The sequence below is a fragment of the Falco biarmicus genome, chromosome 1 (genome assembly GCF_023638135.1).
Source record: "Falco biarmicus isolate bFalBia1 chromosome 1, bFalBia1.pri, whole genome shotgun sequence".
In the NCBI taxonomy this organism is placed as follows: Eukaryota; Metazoa; Chordata; class Aves; order Falconiformes; family Falconidae; genus Falco; species Falco biarmicus.
The window spans coordinates 112,307,007-112,329,960 of NC_079288.1; the positions used below are offsets into that span (position 1 = coordinate 112,307,007).

The 22,954-nt window shown below is 38.7% G+C and overlaps 1 protein-coding gene across 2 annotated transcripts in view; it reads right to left on the reverse strand.

Annotated features, from left to right (window-relative positions):
* Positions 1–22,653, reverse strand: part of EDNRA (endothelin receptor type A) — a 36,175-nt gene extending 13,522 nt beyond the window's left edge. The window contains exons 1-3 of one of the 2 annotated variants that reach the window (XM_056361493.1): positions 22,475–22,653; positions 19,091–19,571; positions 6,234–6,361 (exon numbers count right to left, since the gene is read on the reverse strand). In XM_056361493.1, coding sequence (XP_056217468.1) covers positions 6,234–6,361; positions 19,091–19,492 — 530 coding nt within the window. In that variant the 5' untranslated portion in view covers positions 19,493–19,571; positions 22,475–22,653. Of the gene's footprint in view, positions 1–6,233; positions 6,362–19,090; positions 19,572–22,433 lie in introns of both variants that reach the window. The other variant, XM_056361488.1, reaches the window with a different exon arrangement.
* Between the last annotated feature and the right edge of the window lie 301 nt (positions 22,654–22,954).

The following is a 22,954-nucleotide window of genomic DNA, read 5'->3' on the forward strand; positions in this document are numbered from 1 at the left end:
AAGGAAGATATGAAGGCAAGATCAGGCTGTAAGCCCCTCACAAAAACTTCAGAAAGCATTATTACAGAATATCAGTGGAAGGTGTCAGGGCCTTGTATACCATCATACTTGCAGAGAATGCACTAGAAACTTTTGCTTTGATAGCAAGTCATACACAGCATAGTCACATGTTCTCATACATCTTATATGGACAGGTTCTCAGTACATCATTTTAACAGAAATGTATGTGTAAAGATTTTGAACATACTAAAGCGAACCACATTTAGGGCTTGCAGATTAAAAGTAAAAACACCTTCTAAAGGCACCCTTGTCTTCAAAGAATATCAAAAAGGAGGGAGGCAGTGGTTCACTCACAGGGAGGTCTATGAGATTAAAATTCTGAGAGCACCAAAACAAATAAACTATACTGAAGTAACTGAGAAACTAACATTCAGCATCATATCTGCTCACACATAGTTATTCATATTAAAATTCAAATTTAATTTTAAATAATAAGTAATCTTCTCATATTTCATTTTACCAAATAAAAAAATTGGCTTTAATGACTAAATGACTCATAAAAATGTAACTTTCCACACAAATACTCAAATATTTGTGAACTTTAGAAATCTAACAATCAATTTGAAGTTTACTTTCTACTGACTGGAAATTTTACAGTCGCTCCCATCAGCTGCACAGGGTACATAATACTATTTCACCCCTGACTGAATGATGTTCTTAGCCAACGGGGGCCTGTAGACTGTACATATTTTTCAAGCAAGAGATGTAAAGTTTTCATTCTGTAACTATGTAAATGGCAACAAATGGGTTGTAAATTGTGAATTCAGTTCTTTGCTTTCTTGCATTTTTGTACCTGTTCTGTTTGAGCTATAGTTGGTTTGCACGTGAGAAGATCAGTGTGCACAGCAGTAAGGATTTGGGTCCTGTATGTATTTTATTAGCAATTTTGTTTTCAGTTCACAATTCAAGTAGCTATCAGTTAAGGAATTATTGGCTGAACAATTTTATGAATGGTTTCATCTAAAGCATAAGAAGCTCAGTAATTAAATCAGAATTTTCTGACTGCATATTAACCAGCAATTACTTGGTCTCTTTACTCACTGCTGTAAGAGTGATTTCAAAAATACTTGTAGTATAATTTTTCAAGTGGGTGTTCTGTGAGTTATGTAATATATAGGATCTTTGTCTATCCACAAACCTCCCATAATTAGGAGTGGGAAAATACTGCAGGGTTTATTTCCCTCACACTTAGAAAATACAGGATGTCTGCCAGGGAACTGTCATAAAATACATGCATCATGCATTACATTTAATTCCCCAATCTAAAATCTCTGTGTGTGTGTTTTGTCTTACTTTTCTTTGTTTGTTTCCCTTTTGTCTCCAACCTTGTCTAAAATACTCAGTTCCTTTCCAGGTCATTTCCTTTTCTCTGTTTAATGTTGTGGCTTCTCTTCTTTCTGCCCTTTCTATTTTCTACTGCTCATGCATGTTCTGTCAACTTTAGTATATTGTGCCCTTCAGTTGCTTTCTCTCCTCTAGTTTCTTCTCCTTCCTCTTCTCCTGTTCTTAGCTATTTTATGACTTTGCAGTCCCTCCCTGCTGCTTATTTTTAGAGCTGCACAGTATTTAAGGACAAAGGCTCATTACATCATGAAGTATATATACATACAATTAAGTATTTTGCACTCCTACCTAGTTACAAACTTGCTTAAAGAATTTCTTTCAGAAGAACATCCTGTCTTCATTTGACAACGTTAAGAGCAGGACACCTTTCCCTTTCCCTGGTGGTTTCTTCTTGTAGTTAATCACCCTCATTTTTAAAAATGCGTACCTTATTCTCATTTGGAATTTGTCTGGCTGAAACCTTGTTCTATAACTGCTCATTATATCTTTCTTTGCTAACCTAAAGACCCCATAGGTATCTGATACATCATCAACATTTCAGTACTTGGATATTATATTTAAGTGGCTTCTTAAGTATCATTTTTGATAAGCAAAAAATCTGTAAGGCCACTGAATAATTTCTGATGCTTTTCTATGCCCTCTCCATGATTTCATCATTCTTTGGTAAAGAATAATTCTAGAACTCTAGTTATCCTTCCAGTACTGATCTCATTAATACAGCACAGTTGTGGTTTTTGCTGTGATCCAGATCAGGTTTTGGAACAATTTGGATAAATTTTACCATAATGATACCTAATCAGAATTTAAAAAGGAAGTGTATTGTGGGCCTTATGAAATGAAATCAAGGAGTATGTGAAAAATAAATAATGGGCTATATCTTATCTGTGGACTGGCAGCCTTGGCTTATGAAAGGCAGGTCATGCATGATGAACCTGATCTCTTTCTATGACAAGATGACCCACCTAGTAGATGAGGGAAAGGATGTGGCTATTGTCTACCTGGACCTTAGTAAAGCCTTTGACACTGTCTCCCACAGCATTCTGTGAGACACAGAGAAGCTGGCTGCTAATGGCTTGGATGGGTGTGCTCTGGCCTGGGTTGAAAGCTGGCTGGATAGCCGAGCACGAAGAGTGGTTGTGAATGGAGCCACATCCAGCTGGCGGCCGGGCACACGTGGTGTTCCCCAGGGCTCAGCGCTGGGGCCGGTCCTGGTTCGTGTCTCTGTCTGTGATCTGGGCGAGGGGATCGAGTGCACCCTCAGCGAGTCTGCAACCAACACCCGGCTGGGCAGGGGTGCTGATCTGGAGGGCAGGAGGCTCTGCAGAGGGGTCTGGGCAGGCTGGATCCACGGGCCCAGGCCACTTGGATGAGGTTCCACAAGGCCGAGTGCCGGGTCCTGCCCTGGGGTCACACCGGCCCCACGCAGCGCTCCAGGCCGGGGCAGAGCGGCTGGGAAGCGCCTGGGGGGAAAGGGCCTGGGGGTGCTGGTGGGCAGCCGGCTGGGCATGAGCCAGCACCGTGCCCAGGTGGCCAGGAGGGCCAGCAGCATCCCGGCTTGTGTCAGCAGCAGCGTGGCCAGCGGGACCAGGGCAGTGACCGTCCCCCTGCACGGGGCACGGGTGAGGCCGCCCCTGGAATCCTGTGTTCAGGTTTGGGCCCCTCGCTGCAGGAGGGACACTGAGGGGCTGGAGCGTGTCCAGAGCCGGGCAGCGGGGCTGGGGAAGGGGCTGGGGCACAAGTGTTGTGAGGGGCGGCTGAGGGAGCTGGGGTGTTTAGCCTGGAGAGGAGAAGACTTGGGGCCAGGGGGGGAAAGTTACTGCTCTTTACAACTACCTGAAAGGAGGTTGTAGGCAGATGTGTGTAGGTTTCTTCTCCCAGATAACTAGTGAGAGGACAAGAGGAAATGGCCTCAAGTTGTGCTAGCAGAGGTTTAGTTTGCATATTAGGAAAAATTTCTTCACTGAAAAGGTGGTCAAGCATTGGAACAGGCTGCCTAGGGAGGTGGTGGAATCACCATCCCTGGAGGTATTCAAAAACGCATAGGTGCAGTGCTTAGGGACATGGTTTAGTGATGGGCTTGGCAGTCCTGGGGATTAACAATTGGACTCCATGATCTTCACAGTCTTTTCCAACCTAAATGATTCTATGATTTGATGAAAAGTCAGTTCTCTGTGCCTGCTGTCTTGCAGAGTAGGTGCTTTTGTTTCCCTATTCCTTTTGGCTGCATTAGAAAATTAGTTGTTCAAATGGCCCACTACTATAACATATTTCTGTTCTGCAAGTATCATCAGCCCTTTATAAGAGGCAAAAGCAGTACAGAAAAGGTAAGAGACTTGATCAAGGATGTAAGAAGCAGTCACTGTCAAGGTTAGTGTCAGAACACTTCCTAAATGACACTACAGTTGCTGACACCAACCTATTCCTCTTAGTTGTGGGAGATCTCAGCTGTTCTTCATTTTAAAGATAGCTAGCAGTGTGTTGATTGCAAAGCTCTTAATACAATAAAGCTCTTAGAGCTTTGTTTTAGTGGTAAAATATTTTCTTGCCTAATACACTTATTGGAAGTTGGGCCAGATGAAAGCATCTACCCTGAGATTACTGTTCTATGCATTCTGGTATGCAGAGGAGGCAGGAAGGGGGTGTGTATATGGTAAATGAGATCCGTATCTTCACTCTTCTTAAAATGATTTCTTCATCAAAATCATTATGTCTGACACACAAGGAAGAGTAAAAGCTCAGGAAGGGAAATATCCTTCCTCTTACAGTCAGGCACTGTTTAGAAAAAGAGTCAGACTGTCATCACCACCATGACCTAGAGTTTAAAAACGCCTGAGGGGCATCTGAAACAAATGTGAGCTTCCTCTAAAGGATGAATGGCTGGTTTGGTGGTTTCTGTCAGCCTCTTAAAACCCTCTGCATGTGTAATGTAGGTTTACCTGTGTAAGGTGCATGCCCACAGTTAAACCTTAATACACGGTCAGTGCGAGTCACGTTGTGTGAAGGACAGTAGTAATGAGTGGAGTTTCACAACAGGATGTAGTTAACACTGAGAACAGTCCTTGTAGGAAAAAAATTCTCTTGTGCTAAATTAAGGCTGTAGTCTGCAAGAGGGACAGATAGGCAACAATTATCAAAGCTGTGAAGCTCTGAATTCATTACACCTATTGACTCTATCTTTTTATACCTTTATACCTCGTAGAATGCAATTCCATATATAGACACCCAAAATAATTGTAAATAAGCTAGTTTTCAGAAGCTTTTTAAGGAAAAAAATAACTAGTCTGTAGACCAGAAAGAGTTCAGCTGTGAAAGCACACAGTTCCATATTTAATTATTTTCCATACTAAAAAGCAAACATTAGCTAATGTGGAATTTTGTATTAATGTGACTACGCCACTTCCAGTGCCTGACCTTAGTGGTGATTTAACCTACATTCACTTCATGTTAGCCAATATCAGAAATCTGCCCATATACACCTATTTTCTAACACACATTCTCTGCAACCATTTACTAGAGTAGCACCAGATGATAATGAATATGTGCTTGGCCAAGCTTGTAAACTGGGGGAGGAAATTAAATAGTCTGAGTCTGATCCCATACAAGATTTTACTCTTAAATGAAAACAGTGTTTCGTTGTTGTGAGGATTAGCAAATCAGTGTTGGCAAAAAAAAAAAAAAAAGAAAACCATATAAAGAGGTAGCTTCAGCTGAGTTACTTCCAATTTATGAAAATGTATGTAACAGTAGGACTAAATCTAGTGAAACTGCGTTGGTCAGAACATCTCTAACAAACTCTTGGTTTCATATGTGCTTGATCTATTATTTATTCCTTAAAGCAAGCCATGGGCAGATATTGGTTGAGAAATAGAATTTTTTTTCAATTCTCAGACTCAAAAACGGAAAAAGAACACTTTAATGTGTTACAATTTTGTTTCTTGCTTCAGCTAATGAGTTACTAATGCAATAAGGAACTGTATTTCAGGCAGATGGATACTACTAAGTTACTCATCCATTGCAAACCTTGTACGTCAACATTGTACATAAAACAAAACCAAGATTAATTTTAAAGTTTCTTTTACCTTTGCATCATCACTGTACTAATATACATAATGTATTTTATTTATCAATATTTTCTGTATCAGAATTACTTATATTTTAGACTAGAACATGATCAAGTAAACTCAAGACTAATAAAAGACCACTTTTACAGAAGTGGAGTCTTCATCTGCTATTGTCTTATTATGTATGAAAAAAATATAAAAGAATAATGTTCAAAAGCATCTTAGCTGTTGTTCTATCAAAAACTTTATGTATCTTCCTGAGCACTTTTAGCAGAGACATTAATTTTCAAACTATCAATGTCAAACTATCAAAGCAAGTTTCCAAGATGTTTTTCAGTAAAACTCAATTAGTTATAGAAGTCATCAGCGTAAGCACTGTAATTATGGTCCATAGGCAATGAGTTGAAAAAAATATTTTAAGACTAAAGATTATGATCCTGTTCAGATACAGAACAAACGTGAAGTCATATGAAAGCGAGAAGCCTGAATACTGAGTCAAATCCCAATAAATTTTTGCCTGGTAAAGGAAATTGAAATAATGCTTTACTAGAGCTTTTAAATATCTTTAAAAACACTGTAAAGTTAGTTAGTTATATTATACTTTCAGCCACAAATGTGGTGCCTTGTTATAGCCAGGATACCAAAAAACAGAATGTAAGTTGCACCTATACTGTAGTCTGCCTTCTAAGACCATACCAAGTGCTCCCAGTTTTAGGAAAACTGCAAGAGCAAGAACAATGTCTGTCAAAAGAATAAAACATACTGTACCTGTCCACACTAAGGGCACAGAGATTAAGGACTGTGATTCCCACCGATGCCTTCTGAATAAAGGGAAGGAATTTGCAAAGAAACTGTCCAAATTCAGAATCTCCAAAAGGCCACTTCTGAGCAAGGAGCTATAGAGAAGATATAAAATAATCAGCATATTTACACAGGAACTTAGCAATTATGTAACAATTGTAATTATTTGTTGCCATTGTAACCTGGAATTCTCTATACCTCAAGCATATCCTTAGTACTGAGGGAATCTGGGAAGTAAGTGCTACTATAGAAGCACAGAGGGAGAAAGTTTAAACTTAGGTGTTGATCTTGTACTGTTGTCATAGTAACTTGCAATGTTAAAACAGTTTTTATTATTGTGCTTCAACCATCAGTACGGAAAAATGAAAATCTAACTCAGCCCTGTCATAAATGTTTGCAATTACCATGTCCCAGAACTAAGCAGTTAAAGCATAATTTGCAGTTCATAATGAAATACCTCAGAGCCAAATTCTCATGCTGCACGCAAGTAGATTCTGCCAGATTCTTAAGAGTGTGAGGAAAATATTGTACATACATAATTTGTTCCATATGATGTTTTAAAGAAGTAGCATCACACATACTTGTGGGCTGTACTACAAGGCAACAGAAAAGCATCTATTTGAAAAGATGTGAGTGAGTGGCTGGAGTTTAGATTAGTATTTCCAAGGAGACATTTACATAACAAATACGAATACATTGATTTATGTGAATAATTGTGAATAATTAGCATGAAAACAGTAATCTTTCTAGCTGTAACTGTTAAAGCTTTGCACAAGTACAGATACAAAATACAGGATACAATATTATTTAGGATAGTCAAATCTACAACTGACTGCAGAGTTACAGATCTCCCTTTACTGTGTGCCTGGCAGTAAAATGGCAGATTACATTCAGTGTGAGTGTAATAAGGGAAAAAATATTAGGTTCATACAGAGTACTGAGCTCTAACTTAGCTGGTTCCACTCAAGAAAGGGATCTTACAGTCACCATGAATAGTTCTTTTGAAAAATGAAGTCACTAAACCTCACCAGAAGGGTGAAGTCACTCTTGCACTACTGGTTTTGTAATCTTCTTTCCTAAGTCCCTGCTACTGAGCTTTTGTCGGGAGTAGGATACTGAGTAAGAGGTAAGATGAGTTCATTGTGTAATATAGCCCAGCAGTTCTTATGCTCTTACCAACTTCTCTTAAAGCGGATGTGTAATACAAAGCATTAGATTTTAAATGAAAATATCAAGTGCTTGAGCCAAATATGTAACTCTGTCAATATCCTCGCAGATGATGTATACCCTATATGAACAGGGGGCACATTTTTAAAGGCAGTAATAATAATTGTCTTACTGGATAAGTAACTAATTATTATTACTGTGCAGTTATTGGACTTATATTAAGCCTTAATGAACAAAAGTTAGAACACAGAATATTTTGATGGGACTGTCTAAATTTGGAGATGCTTTTATTTGCCTCAGAGGAAGACAGCAAATTATATACTACGGAGTAGCAATTATAAGCCAAGCTTCTGAAACCTTTAAAACCTAAATTTATTGATTTTTTTTTTAAGATAGTCAGATCCAGACCTGGGACTGTTTTATGGAATTAAAATAGATTTAAACTTCACAACACTTTTATTTTCAAATGCATGAGATGGAAATAAACTGGTGTCACATCAAGCATTTCCAACAAATACACTATGTGTGATGTGCCACAGTCTAGTAGCCCCTGGGCAAGAGTGCAAAATGGAAAAGAGAAAACAAGGAACCATATTTTTATCTGCACAAATGTGCAAGGGCTGATGCCATTACACTCTGCATGCAAAAATTAGTTGTGTTCTTTCAATGATAAACACAACCTATGAATTACATATTTTTAACATTTTTGCAGTTAAAACTGAACAAAGATTATACTGTTTGGAATTAGATTAAATCAATAGATATTTGAATTGTTGTTGTCAGTTTACTTTCTCGCAGACCTGTTCTGCCAGGCCATCTTCATACTTGGGCAGACTTCTGTGCTTACAGTGAGTTCACGTTTTGAAAGTTGTCTTTGCAACCATAAGGACTAGAAATTTTTTTCAGTAGAAGCTTAGGCTCTGGAACACACTCATCTAGGAAGAGTGGATGGATTCTGTCTGCATAATTTGTAAAACAAATTTTGGCTTTAGCTCAGGGTTGTAGTATTCAAAGTAAACATTTTATTTCTATTTAAATTACTGTTAATTTGAAACATGCTAATAATCACTACCTTCAACAATAAAATACACATCTGTCTTTATCTCAGTTAAGGTAAGAGTTACCTTTATGGTTTTTTCACAGCATGAGTTTTTCAGAGTACTTTGCCTTACAGTACAGGAAGTTTATCACTGAATGCCAGATTTGTAGGAATTAATCTCCTCTTTATAGTCAGTCCTTAGCTGTCATTTTCACATCCCCTCTTTTTCTTAGTCATTCATTGCAATGCTAACTTACTTCCCCCCTCCCCCCAAGTAATACCTCAAAAATGCTGGAAGAAGCTATGTTCTACATGTTGCCTGTGTCTCTCTAGGACAATATTCACGTTGTCGTTTGATTACTTGTATTTCAAGACTGATTTTAGCAATTCATAGCTTTCAGCCAACTGGGTGTTAACACTGTGAAACAAATGTGTGTGACAGCTCATTAAATAGAAAAGGTATTATCTGTTAGGTGTTATAGTTTCACTGAATTATTTTTTCTCTTCAGCTGAATATTAAAATGAGATTTCTCAACATAAGCTATACGATCAATCCAAGTTTGTCTACTCCCTGTTTCTTGAGGGTGTTAGAATATCACATAAATGTGGTTCCATTTGCTCTTGTTCTGTTACTATGTGTTGCTGTGTCTCTTCTGGCACATTGAGAACTCTTGCCCTCTTCAAGGAGAGCCGAGTATCTTATTTACCATCAAGACCACAGCAGAGAAAATGCAAGCACCTTTGCAATGACATTTGCGTTTAGGACAATCATATTTGATGAGAGCAAATCTCCCTTGTGCTAGAAGGCTAGTGAATGGACCACTAGGATTGGTGATTTGACTATTGTCGGTACCTTCAGTAACAAAGGTAATGAGATTATAACTGCAAGCTGTTGATTAGTTCCTCTGATTTTATCTGTATTTATAGACTGAATGAAAAACATTGAAAGCTCCAGCAGAATTATTTTCTAGATAGATTTGCAATATCAGAACAAAGGTTTGCAGGGTGTATTTTTGCCTTTTGCCTAGAACTCTTGCATAGGGTTTTGGTTTATATTGGGGAAGCAGAAAAAAATGTTGGAAAAGGAAGGGGAGATCTGAATCCACGGTAGTTCTCCAACCAGTTGTAGTCATGTGGAATTTCAGCTCCAGACTGTTGTCTGGGTTTGGGTAAAATCAGAATAGTTTTCAGGCACCACTGAGTGAAGGCTAAATTATAAATGGCACCACCAGGGAAAAGAGGCCCTAGCAGACTTTTGTTAATCCCCTTTGCCAACGAGAGCCCCAAAACAGATTTATCATTACAGATCACACTTAAAAAGGGAACTGAAGGGCATCCACCTATTCATTTATGTGCACTGACTGTGGCTGCAGTGTAAACCCAGCAACAGAAACAAACTGTGAAATCCTGTGAAAAAAGTGACTGTGAAATTTTGTTACTACAAGGCAAATATTAGCTTCAGAAAGAGAAGTGTTGTACTTGAAAAAGGTTCAATAACTCATGTACACATCTACCTCAAATCCCAGGAAGCTTTCCTTTTTTAAAAGTATGTTATTCCTTTTGTTTCTTACATTTTTCTACTAATTGAAGTAACATCAGTACCAAATCATTAGACATTCTTTTCAAGTTGATTTTAATCAAAATCACTGGGGTCAGAATTAAATAATTTGATTTTTAAGATTAGCTTTGCAATCATTTCCCCAGGTATACTCCATTATCATTCCACATCAGCTATGCATTCATTACTTCCCCTTGGATCAGATGCCAGTTTTTAATTCTGTAGATATTTTTAGTTGGCAAATCTGATCCTGTCTTTGGTTTTACTAATTTTACATCAAAATAAGTCGATTGCCCTCTGTTCTGCCCTAGCAGGGTACAGAAACTTCAGAAGGAAATAACATGTTTATTTTGTATAAAAAAACGGGCCTAGGAATGTAATTGATTTACTTCTCATTTACTTACGTATGATATAAGAACTGGCACTACTGGCTCTGCTTTCCCAGTGCTTTTGCATATTTTAATATCCAAACAAAATGGGTATAAAATTTTAGCAGATTACATCTTCTCTCAAGGCACAAGGGTAGGAGGAGTCAGACTGATTATTCCAACTTGTGTCCCAGTTCTCCATGAGTTGGTAAAATGGATTGTGCTTTTGCAAACCCACTCACAAAATCTCTGAGGTTTCAAAACAAGATGTGGCAAAGGAAATGCACTTTTTCCCTTGTGCAGTTTGCAGCTTAGGAATATTTCACACAGTTCAACCGTGGTGCAATTCCTGAGTGGGAGAAGAGTGTAATCAACAGCATATTTTTACACTGAAATCAGAAACCAAGATTTAAAGGTTCTGCTGTTGGTCTTAAAAAACCTCAGCAAAGTGACCAGACAGCCACAGCTTCCTTGAGCATCCCTCCTTCTCTGCTGCTTTATATGGCCTCTCTGCCCTGACGCTGCAGCTTGAAACAAACAAGACAGCAGCACTGAGAACATTCCTTTGCAATGATTTTTAAATGTCACTCAGTTGATTTTATTCTACTGCTGTTGCTATTTTCTAACCCCCATTAGCATGCTAGCTGATGTACAAAACATAAAGTCCCACTGTGCATCCCAAGCAATTTTTATACAGTCTAAAAGAGACAATGTTATAATCCAACCACAAGAGTATTCACCAGTATATGCTCATGTGCATCCACAGTGTTTATCTAATACTAGGCTGGTACTGTGTGTTTACAGGCAGATGATGAGCCCTCGAGCTCAGCCCAAAATAGATGGACTGGGTTAGGTGCTGGATATGAACTGCCTTTGAGCTGCTCTATAAAAACTGCTTCGGTTCAACAACTACGTGTCAGGAGGTCCTCTCTGCCACATGGCATTGAGGATGAAAGCAAAGGTTTCATACCTGCCCTTTCCTGCTCTAATCAAATCCTAGTGCTCTAGAGTCCTCCTCTTTCTATGTCCACTTTGGACTGTTCTCTTCCTATGTCCGCTTGGGACTGTTGTTGCGCTGACACACGAGACTTGTTTCCCAGAAACTAAACTGTATTTCATCCAGACAGTGCTTGCCCCTCATGTCACCCCCATGCAGGATGCTCTCCTGAGTTTCATGGCATGTAAGTGTTCAGCAATACTGATGTCACAACTCTGGCAGTCAGGATTTCTGTTCTGTCTTCAGCAGGACAAATAGAAATACCTTCTTTATTCCATGACTTCTGTTACATTTGTGCAGTAATAGTGAAAGGGACCAAACCCACAGATTTATGTTTGTCTAGGTAATGTCTAGTTGTATAAGTGACCAGCTTCTCCTAATTGTGGAATAGGAGTTACAAAACCAATGTATTCTGGGCTAATTTCCTTTCCTTGCAGCATAGCTCAGAAAGAAAGATCAGAGAAATTCCTCTCCTTCTGAAAGATCAGCACATTTGGGGATTTTTAATTGGTTTGTTTTAAGGCTAGTTTACTCTAGGAGACATTAGGCTGTCTTGGTAAAGCTCTGCCTTAAATTGTGTTCTACAGTTATGTATGACCTTCTCTGTTTCAAGACATGGATCAAATATGGTACCTGGTGTTTTGGTTGGAATCCAGGTGAAATCTGACTGAACACAGAAGTGTTCAAGGTCTATACTGCTGAACTGACTGCATTAAGTGGCAAAAAATGAAGGTTCTGTCTGAAGTGTTCCTCGTGTCTCTGAGCTGTATGTTTGGTTAGTTAGGAAGAAGGGTGGACTGAGTCTCCTGCTTGTGGTATTTTGATTCAGTGACTCAACCAGGACCCTTCTATCCCCATGAAAATTCATAGGACAAGAATTCACTGCACATTCTCAAGCCTTTCTCTTCTTCCTCCAAGAGAGAATTGCATTGCAGCACAATCCTCATCCATTTCTTGCTTAAGACCCACAGACTGTTGCTCGTTCCACGTATGTAAACTCAGCTGTGCTCTACCACTTCGCAGGAAAGAGGGAGAGCTGTAAGAGTGAAGGAGAGGGAACACAGCTTGTCTCTAGGTATTCCTTCCCTTCCCACTGCTGGAGTGAAAAGCCTCAGCTTTAGGAAGGACAGTGAGTAGAGGAAAAGTAGAGAAAAGCAAAGAACAAGACTAACATTTATAATACAGGGCACAAGACTAATATTGAGTATATCACAGTGACATGATAGTTAGGGCTTCTGGTAACTTTTGTATCACCTGGGTTTTTTCCTTGTACTTAGATTCACAATACTGCCATGGTGGAAAAGGCACATTGCATTTCTTCGACTGTTCTTTGCAGGAAGTATGTTCCTAATTTTACTGTAACTGAATACTGTCTTTTTTCCACTTTGGGTGGATAAAAGGCTGATTGTGTTTTTTTCTGGAAGGAAAAAAGGTTATGTGGGGATGTATGAGAACCATCAAAGAGGTTTTTTCCTCTGAATTGCCCTACCACAGCTTTTTGTGCTATTTTGCTCATCTTTGTCCAGCTGAGTCAAGGTAGAAATAGCAGAGGGTCTCATGCCATTTCATGAATGCCTACAGTCTTTTTCTCCTGCTTAGGCAGCTATGGAAAGTAATGTATAGTTTTTACACAAGAGAAAACAGATTATAGTTCAAGAGATCCTGAAAGGTAAGAAGACAAATGCCCTGTTTTTGAAGCAGAACATTCTGTCTCAATTAACTGGTAACAAGATAAATCCTAAGTTTTACGTTCTTTTATATATTTTATATATATGTTTTATAAATATTAAATGTTTCTATTTATTAAAAAAGTCTACTTCATGGTAAAGCATTCCTAACAACTCTAGACATATCCCCTGTGGTATTTTTGCTGTTTACAAAGTAGGATTATTTTTTTTGTTGTTGTTCTGTGGTGTTGGCTAACTTTCCATCCTTTTAGGTAGACTGTTTCTCAAGCTGTGCTGCTCTTCTTCAGGGAAATGAGCTGCAAGGTGTGCTTATGTGCATGGTGATTTTTGAAAGGAATTTTTTCAATCCCTGGGCAAAATATTGCTTTGTTATTCTTTTGTGTGTTGCTAAAGGAGTGACAGAATTGCAAAGAAATTACTGCAGAACTGGTAAACCCTGGACATACACAATTCCTTGTTATCTGTAGAGTTCATCTGACTGAAAAATAAAGAGAACATACTAAAATATTCTCTTAAACTTAGAGTCTCTAGGTACGGTACAGTATTACAAATACACAAAACAGCAAGGCAGGCATGAGATGTGAAATCGAAGATGAGGGAGGAGCTGCCTGTGCATTGAAGGGAACATATATCCCACCCCATCAAAGCGGAGCCATGCAGAGTGGATCTTGAACTAAGACCTAGATTATAAAATCTCTTCCTTAACTCCTACCTTGGTATGCACATTAAACACTTTCTGCCAGGAAGCTGTAGCCTGTAAATGGAGAGAACAGAGTCCTGAAGGACTTCCCTTCCCTGTTCCGTTTTGGGTAACTTCTGCCTGCAGGACTCAGTGATCAATTCCTGTGTTACCTTTAGATTTCTTTTAAGTGTGATCACTACATGGAGACATACACCCTGATAACAGGTCATGTTCTGAGCAAGTTATATGGATTGCTGCATCACACTGGGCTACCAATGTGTCACTTCTTGGAATCACTGGTAAGAATTCAGTAAAAGCCAGAATGTGCTTGTTAAGCTGGTGGCATCAATATTTCCTGCTGGTGTTGGTACTTCATTGAGAAATATAGGCTGCACATATGACAAATTCTGCTTCTAAAAGGGGGTTTCTTTTCTAAGTACACTTAACTTTATGTGTACTGTGGGCTTGGCCTTATACTCCTTTGGCACAAAACTATTAACTGCTGTGGATGTCAGTTGCTCTGTTAGCCTACAGGATCAGTCCCAATGTGTTTACTTATCATTCCTGTTTATGTATAATAATATTAGTACTGTTAGTAAAGGTAATCAGATATGCCAAATAATTTGTGATTGAGAAGGGATTGGTCTAAAATTTATGCATGTGCTCTGATGCTGAAAAACATCCATGACTAGAAATGCCTCAGCCAAGTCTCCTTTTACTGAAGACAAAATGGCTGAAGATGTTTGCTTACTGCCAGCTACCTTTGATGTTTAGACTCATAGTGTTCTAGGTAGACTACTCAGATTTAGGTGGTGTTACAATGAAGGTAAGCATGAATACCAATTTACAAACAACATAGCTTATTTTATTAAAGAAAACATCATCTTATTGAGAGGTTGAGCAGTTGGTACTCTTGCTTGTTTTCTGGGTAGATGTCTTTCACTTTATACCAGTAAAATAATTAGGAAAACGTTTGCTATTCACATTTAAAGAAACACGTTACAAGCTGGCTAATTTGCTTCATCAACTTCTTTACAAACTAATGGTTTAAAGAGTTAAGCATATGAAGATGTAAGGCAATATAATTTATGTCAATCCTATGTAGGTCAGTTCTCAATTAATAGAACTCATTTAAATATTTTTCTCTAAATTGCATAAAAATGGAAGCGGAGACTGATTAGGACTTCCCAAGAACATAGTTAAAACTGAGTTTTGCCATTCCACAGATGAGAGCCTTGGCTTAGAGTGTTTCTAGCTCCATAACTCAGGAGAGAGCCATGGACAGCTTTTTCTGTGGGCAGTACCTGTTCTTGCTGGTGCTTAGCTGAATTTTAGCCAGTGACAGCAGCAGCAGCTGTAAGGGCTTTCTAAAGCTTTAGCGCAACCAAGGCAATAGTGGTACTGTGGATATTCTGTTGTCGCCTATGTATAGCCATAAAAAAACTGCCTAGTTTCTTTATGCAAAGCAGTCCTCTAAAGAAGCTCTCTTGTATTGCATCCAAACTAAGCTGCTTATTTGCTACAAATACACGTGGCAGTGATGGGTAATGCAGGTGAGGCAGCAACTTTCAGCTATGTGTTACACCACCTGATACTAGAAAAGGAGGTATGAAACCTGTTTCTTCTTCAGTGCCTTAACCTTACCACTACAGCAGCATAGAACATAAAAGTTGCATTTCCAAGTTTTCTTTTCACTGCAAAGAAGTCATTCTTCCTGTTTTGGAGTCTTTAGGCTTTGACGTCTTGAATGTCTGAGATGGGTATGTTTTGGGTAGAGGAAACTATTTGGGCCCAGGTGCTAAAAAAGTGTGATTGAAAATGAAATTGTCTTGGTCCAGTCTGTTAAGGCTGGATTTATAACTGGCACCCTTCCTGTAACGCTCAATTTGTTACAATTTTTAATATTGATTTGATACTGGAAGTAGATATACCAGCAGTAATTAAGTGTAATGGGCTTTAATACATCCAGAATATCTTCAAAGGAGGCTAGTTAATATTACTCACATCTCAATCCATTTAACAAATTGCTAAGGGGAATCCACTATATAATTACAGTAATTGGAGAAAGTAAGGGGGGAATTTTTGAGCCTGCTGTACCATGAGGAAAAGATAAAAATGTCAAATGCCTGTGACCATATCTTTAGTTGACATAAATTACAGGATTTTTCAGCATTAGATCTTTGTTAATTGTGTAAAGGCATAACAGTATGATGGACTCAATTCTCCTAAGACCTTACATTTCCAATCACTATAATCTTGTGTCTGCTTCTTTCCAAGGATTTGTAAAATGGATTTGAATATAAGTAACATTATCTACTTCTCTTTCAGAAGTAGTTTTGAAATAGTTAAGGCTACTTGATGTTTCAGGAAAGTGATTATACCTATTTAGGATATTACATTATAGTTACATAGTAATACGCATTTTGTTCTACATGATGCGACCATCTTAAATACTGTACTATTGGTCATTTTAATAAGCAGATGAATGCTTGTTTAATTCTGATTTCAGAGCTCTTTTGTCCTCCTAAAAATAAAGATCTGACCTATAAGGTATTCAGAGTTTGACACCCTTGGTCTATATAGGATACTAATACATGGTTCAACATGAGGCTGATTCTGAAGCTAGAACAGAAGTTCAGAACTGTGTATAAAATACTTCAAAATTTAAACAGAATTCAAACCACTTTAATTTTTTTCCTTGAAAGACTGTCACTTCCACCATCGATCTGTGATATTTCCAGTGACCAACCTTCATACTGTCTCTCAACAAGAGGAGCTAAATGGTGCTACAGATTTTAGGATCCCTAGTGGTACAAACAGGCATTGTGAATGCATACTTTTTAAATAGCATTAATTTAAAAAAATCTTCAAACAACTTGTAATGTAAGCAGACATATTGCTGAATGGTTTATATGAAAAATGGACTATAAATAATAACAGAATTTCCTATCAGAAGTACTAGAGCTCCCTTATAAATGCTGTAAATGCTTCCCTGTATCAGAATACATGCAGCTAACCTTATACAACAAGATAGTTGTATATGGTAATTGTTAAGTAATTTATTTTGGAGCTTCAAGCACTCAAAAAAGTACTAAAACCTATAATTATGCTTGTAAATGCAGTTTTAATTCTGCCTTCTTACATATGGGAATTGACATACATTGATGTCAAGGGGCTGCGGTTTCATTCACAATTTATCAAATAGTTCTCTGCAGTACAGAACTCAATTTTCATATAGACTAAGGTAATTTCATTTGTACAGAGATATTCAGGACCACAGACTTATCATATAAGATATAGCAAGGCAAATGAAACTACAGAATGCCAAAGAAGTGTCAGAAAATTAATAGAAAAAATGTATTGCAAAGTAATAAAGGGAGTGGAAAAAATAATGTTTGTTACTTTTAACTAAACTTCTAAAGAATTTTCAGAAGACTGTCAAAAGGCAATTCTGAAAGGCAAAATTAATTCCAGATTTCCATTCCTCTGTGAAGAAGCAGCAGGGCTCTTGAAAGGTTAGTAAAAATTGTACAATAAAAATAGCTGTTCTTTCCCAAACTGAGCTCTAAAAAAAACACGTGCCATTTTTCCTTAAAATTTCTTATCAGAAATACCACCAGAAGTAAGAACAGTGCCTTAGCAATTATCCATAAAGACATCAGGATAAATTACCAGGGAGGAAACTGTAATGCATCATGGGAGATGCAGTCCAGGCTACGCGTCTAGTTTGCCAAGAATAATGAAAACACGTAAAGCCCAAATCCTACATTCCATTAGGCATCCACACAGCTATGGAAGGCCGATGAATCTCAAATCAGGCAGAGGCTAATATTTTTCATCAACTTGTTAATCCAAAATACTATACAGATACCTGCTATCGTATCAAAAAATTGATTAATTTTCCAGGTGGAATAATGAAAAGTGGAAACTAGGAATTTCCATTAAATCATGTGCATTATTATTAACAGTCTTTATCCTAGTTTCAAATTCATATTATATTAAACCCAGATAAAGTTAAAAGGCTTATCTGTAATTTAGACTACTGGAAGATCAGAACTAGACTGCATTTTACTGCAGATAATATGCCTCTGTACAAATGTATGCAAATATACATATTTTTAACCCATTAATGGAAAGAATTCAAATTTTTATGATCTTGTCTTATCAATACCTCCATTATAATGCAGGTCAATAGTTAGATAGATACAAAACGTGTCTTTTCAGTTCACTGTTTCTTTAATTTTAAAATCCAATTTGAAACCACAGGACACTAGTTACTACAAAGTTATGCATTAAAATGTTTTGTTTAAAACACATGTAAATAAAAGTTAAATCTCTAGAATTTTTAAGGGCCAAAATTGTGAGCAATGGGGATTTTTTCATTATATTACTTAGTGGTTCATTTACTAACAGAAACACCTGACATTTTTTCCTGAGAAAAGAAAGAAAAATTATGATATCCTGTCAGCTATATACCTTTATACAATCCACAAAGATACCAATAGAAGCTTAGAAAATTATCTGACAATTTTCTAAGATAAATTAATCTCAGTGAGTTATATTAAAAAAGGACTCAGTCTGTTCATTCAAGCCTATCCTGGAATCATGCAAGTTACATTAGTAAACATATATTGCTTCAGAGAAAGCACTGCTTTATGGCTTCGTTTAATTAAAATGGAAAATTGGAAAAAAATGGGACAGGGTAACTTTATATGAGATTAAAGAACTGCTGAGAATCCTTTTTATACTTTGACAAACCCAGATAAAATTTGGTATTTCAAGAAGTTCTGTAATATAATTGATTTTACTAACTGGAATGATTTTGAGAATCTGCTATTAATGAATAATTAATAAGAACCTTAACATTCAATTTAACTGACATAATCTTTCTCCACAAAGTCATAACACGAGGCTTGCACATCACAGAGAATATTTTCTGTAAAAATATAAAGAAACTATAGGATATTCCAAAAATAGCAACTAGTCCAATGCTGTATGTCTATCAAGAAGAAGAACAGTTTATAAAGTCTTCCCTCGTAAATTCTTTTGCTAGCAATAGCAGCTATAATAAATGAAGAGTTCCTGTGAAATGCCCAAGGCAACACTTTGGTTAAGAGCTAAGAGCTACTTCATCTGTAAAAGTAGATACACTTTTTCTTCATGGAGGTGAGACCTGACAGCAAGGTTTTTGTTGTAGAACAAAAAGGAGTTGTATTTTTTCTGAAGTGGACTATTGACAAAACAGCACTACTTAGACAAAGAAGTAACCTTAGAGAACAGACAGTGTAAGACTTTTAAGGAAACTGCAATTAGAATGTATCCTACCTTGTACACAATGATAGGAATATCAATGACAATATAGATAAGGTCTCCTAGTGCCAGACTGGCTATCAGTGCATTCGGGCCATTCCTCATACACTTGTTCTGGTAAATGATCCTCAGCAGAGTTGCATTCCCAACCATTCCAACGATGAAAATAGCGCAAGATACCACCGTGTTAATGTATTTAAAAGTTTCAGCAATCTTAGTCTGCTGGGAGCATTTGACAGTTTGGTTGGACACCAGGGGCTGTCTGGTGGTGAGGAGTATGCTGGATTCAATCCCTGAGAAAGTGGAAAGGTGGTTTCCCAAGTCACTCCGGTTGGCAGCATATCTGTCAGAGCTGTCACTGAGGACAAATCCTGGAACCAGCAGCAGCAAGGAAACTCTTAAACACAAGGCTTCCATCCTGAACTCCCAAAAGAGCAAATTTAGTGAGACAGGGTTTTTTTTCAGTGTTTCAGTGAGATACTTCTCACTTCTTCATCTGCAGAGAGACACAATATGCAAAAAAAAAAAAAAAAGAAAGAAAGAAATGCAGAATCAATACAACAGGTAGACTAACACACTGTTTTTCACTTAGGAAGGGTATTTCAATGTACAGTCTCTACAGCACATATGTATAAACATCTGTTTATAATCACTGTACCACTCTGAAATCCAAGTTACCCACATAACGTGTCTGACAAAAGGCAAATACAAAAAATTCCCTAAGTAATTGATAGTTTACACAAATAAGATCCCACAAAACCCTGACAGTTTGAGACAGGAGTTTGTATATGAATGGAAAAAATATGGTGGATGAAGTTCTGTTTTAAAAGTCTTGCAAAGAGAAGTGTACCAGCAAAGAGAAGCCTTGGAGCCAAATTACATTTTAGCTAAAATAAAACTTTATTTTTTATTTGAAAAAGCAAGATAACAGCAATGCATTAATAATTAAAAGTAGTAAATTTGTTAATTTTCTGTCTATTTTTGATGTACTGCAACGATGAGTCTTTTCTCTGAGTTTATAATTACTTGGATTTCAAACGATGACTGAAAATACATTAATTTAAAATCCTATTTTGGACCAGATCCAAAGTCCCTAAATACTTAGGAGGAAGACTTTCATAGTCTCAGGGTGGACCTCTGGCCAGGTGAAGCCCTTCAGACTCTATGTGTCATTTGGTTCCTGAATGTCATTGCAACTCATACTCAGTACTTAGCCACAGCACAGCCAATTATACAAATTTAAGCTCTTTTAAAGATAAAGAATAGTAAGCAACAGCTCATGACATTTCCAGATAGGAAAGAAAGCACCACAGCATTCTGTCCCAGTAAGCATGACTGCCTATGTGTAACCACCAGAGCTGGCTCCCTGCCACTGGGCTATAAATGCTGCACCTCCAGTGAAACTAAGGAGGCCACTCGAGTCCGTTTCCTTGAAGCCTCAGTTTAATTTAAGATAAAGATTTTTTTTTTATGTGGCTCATAACTGCAAAACAAGACAAAGTACTGCAGTGTTTTCAAAAGAAGAGTAGAAAGTAAAGTATTTATAACTTTCTGATTTCTAGGGACTCACATGAAAGATTTAGGAGGCTTCTTTTAAGTAAACGAATCCTAATTTCATTCCCTATGGGGCTGTTAAGTCAGAGTTTATAGCAAGAAATTTACCAGAGAAAGAATGTGGGAGACAATTTACTGATAAGGCTTCTGGATGCAGCCACAGTATAAATATTTACTACTATTACCCTCTTCTGTTGTGTGTGGCCTGTAGAAGTGTGTGTGTGTACCTATATACAGCAGCAAATGCAACGTTAACTCGAGTATTCCTGCCTGGCATGTAGTGTGCTGTCCTTCACAGACCAGGGACCCACGTTTCCAGTCTTTTATATTGGTGTATTTGAGATGAGGATCTGACCAGCTGTGAGTTCCTATGCACTCGATTTTAAAGTTTAATATACTAAATAGTACATCCTTCTTTATTAAATCCCAGTTATGATGGTATCTCAGGGCAGTTAGCAACAGTTTGCATGATGTAAGTGCTTTCGCTTTAGGTTTCTACATCAATCAGAAACAACAGTTGTATCTGCCTGTAACTCTTTTCAGGCAAGGATTAATACTTTTATTATTTACTATGACTGTGGTTCCCCAATTTACAAATGGAAAAAACTGAATCACTAACAATTTAAATGACTTTCCCAAGTTTATACTTGCCCAAGCAAATGTGATAGTTATGAGCAGAACCCACAGCCCTATGCTTTAGTGGTTACATCAGTATCTTCCTTATTTAATGACTTTTCTTGTGAAAAATTTATATATATATATATATATATATCTCACGTGAACACAGTGGTGGCACAGCATGCAGCCAGTGTGCAAAGCTGGGAATAAAATTGCCAATTACCATCTCTTCCCTCTCCTGGAAGAAACTTTTCCGTAAGAAGCAAAAAATAGAAAAAGATCAGTGTAATGCTTTCTAAGGATATTTTCTTACAGATTCCTGGCAGTCCTTCAATTCCTCTGCGTATTTTCAAAGTATTCATATTGTTACAGAATATAGCACGCAAACCGCCTCATGTAAGTAACAGACTAGCATCCGTAATAACCCTTTGGAACAAATTACATTTGTAAAACAGTGTCATCTAGCATGGTCCTGCACATGCAATCTGAATACCTGGGGGTGTGAGGTGGGTTAATCTGGAGGCCAGCGGCATGTGCCGTGCCTGTGCTCCCACAGCACCTCAGAAGGAGCCGCAGATGCGGAGGACAAAACTCCAAACTTGCTTGGGGTACCAAGCCAGAAAATGCCTACGTCCACCAGAAGACACCACGCTACTGGAAACGAAACTGTTCAACAGATTAAAGACGAGCTACGACGTTACCAGTGATCAATCTGCCCGAAAGGCAGCGGAGATGTGAACAGGAGCCAGTCAAGTTCCCCGGGGCACGGAGGCGCGGCGGGACGCGGCGGCGGCTGCCCCCGGCCGGCCCCGGGAGCGGCGCCCTGCGCGGCGCGGCACGGCACAGCCCGCCGGGCCCCCACTCCTCTCGCACAAAAGAAAACATTCTCGCTTGTAACGCTACCGAAAGATCGAATCCAACACACGCTCGGCAAATCAGTACTACCTCCCCTGCAGCCTATATAGAGCATCTGACCAGGATCTCTATTTTGTGAGACTTCATTTAATAACAGTTCTCCCAAGGAGCCTTGTGCGCTGTCTCCTGTTCTCTCTCCCGCACCGGCACAAACGCACGCAGAGGTGCGCCGTCGGAACCTAATCAGCATCTGCAGCGTTATGGAGAAGTGAAAGCGCCCGGCTGGCCCCGGGAAGGGGCAGCGCTGCAGCCCGGCTCCCCCTGCACTCACCCCCGGCGAGCGTCCCCCGCCGGGCTCTCGCTCGGGCTCACCCTCATGCTGCGGCTGCTGCCGCTGCTGCTGCCGCGAATTTCCTCGGAGTGGCTTTTCCTGGGATAGTCTTCCTAGATCCTCCCGATTGCGTCTGACTGGGTGGGATTGAAAATCTCCACCTCCGCTAAATCAGTAAAAGAAAGAGAGAGACCGAAGAAGTCAGAGCGTCCCCTCTTTTCTGCCCCCTCCCCCAATTAAAACAAACCTCCAGCCCAAACCGAGCCCCTGCCAATGCTAAACACAAAGGCTGCCTCCCGGGCACAGGGGAACACCGAGCACTTTAACTGTTTCCTCGCTGAAATTGAGCTGAACTACTTTGCTGGACTCATCTAAGCCCCAGCCTTGTGAATCCAGTTACTCTAGCTGCCTGCTTATAGCGCACCGAGCTCTCGGAAGGGTTGTGTACCTGATCGAGCCAGCCCACATAGGAGCCATGAGCAGCGCCAGGGAAAAAAAAAAAAAACAACAAAAAAACCAAA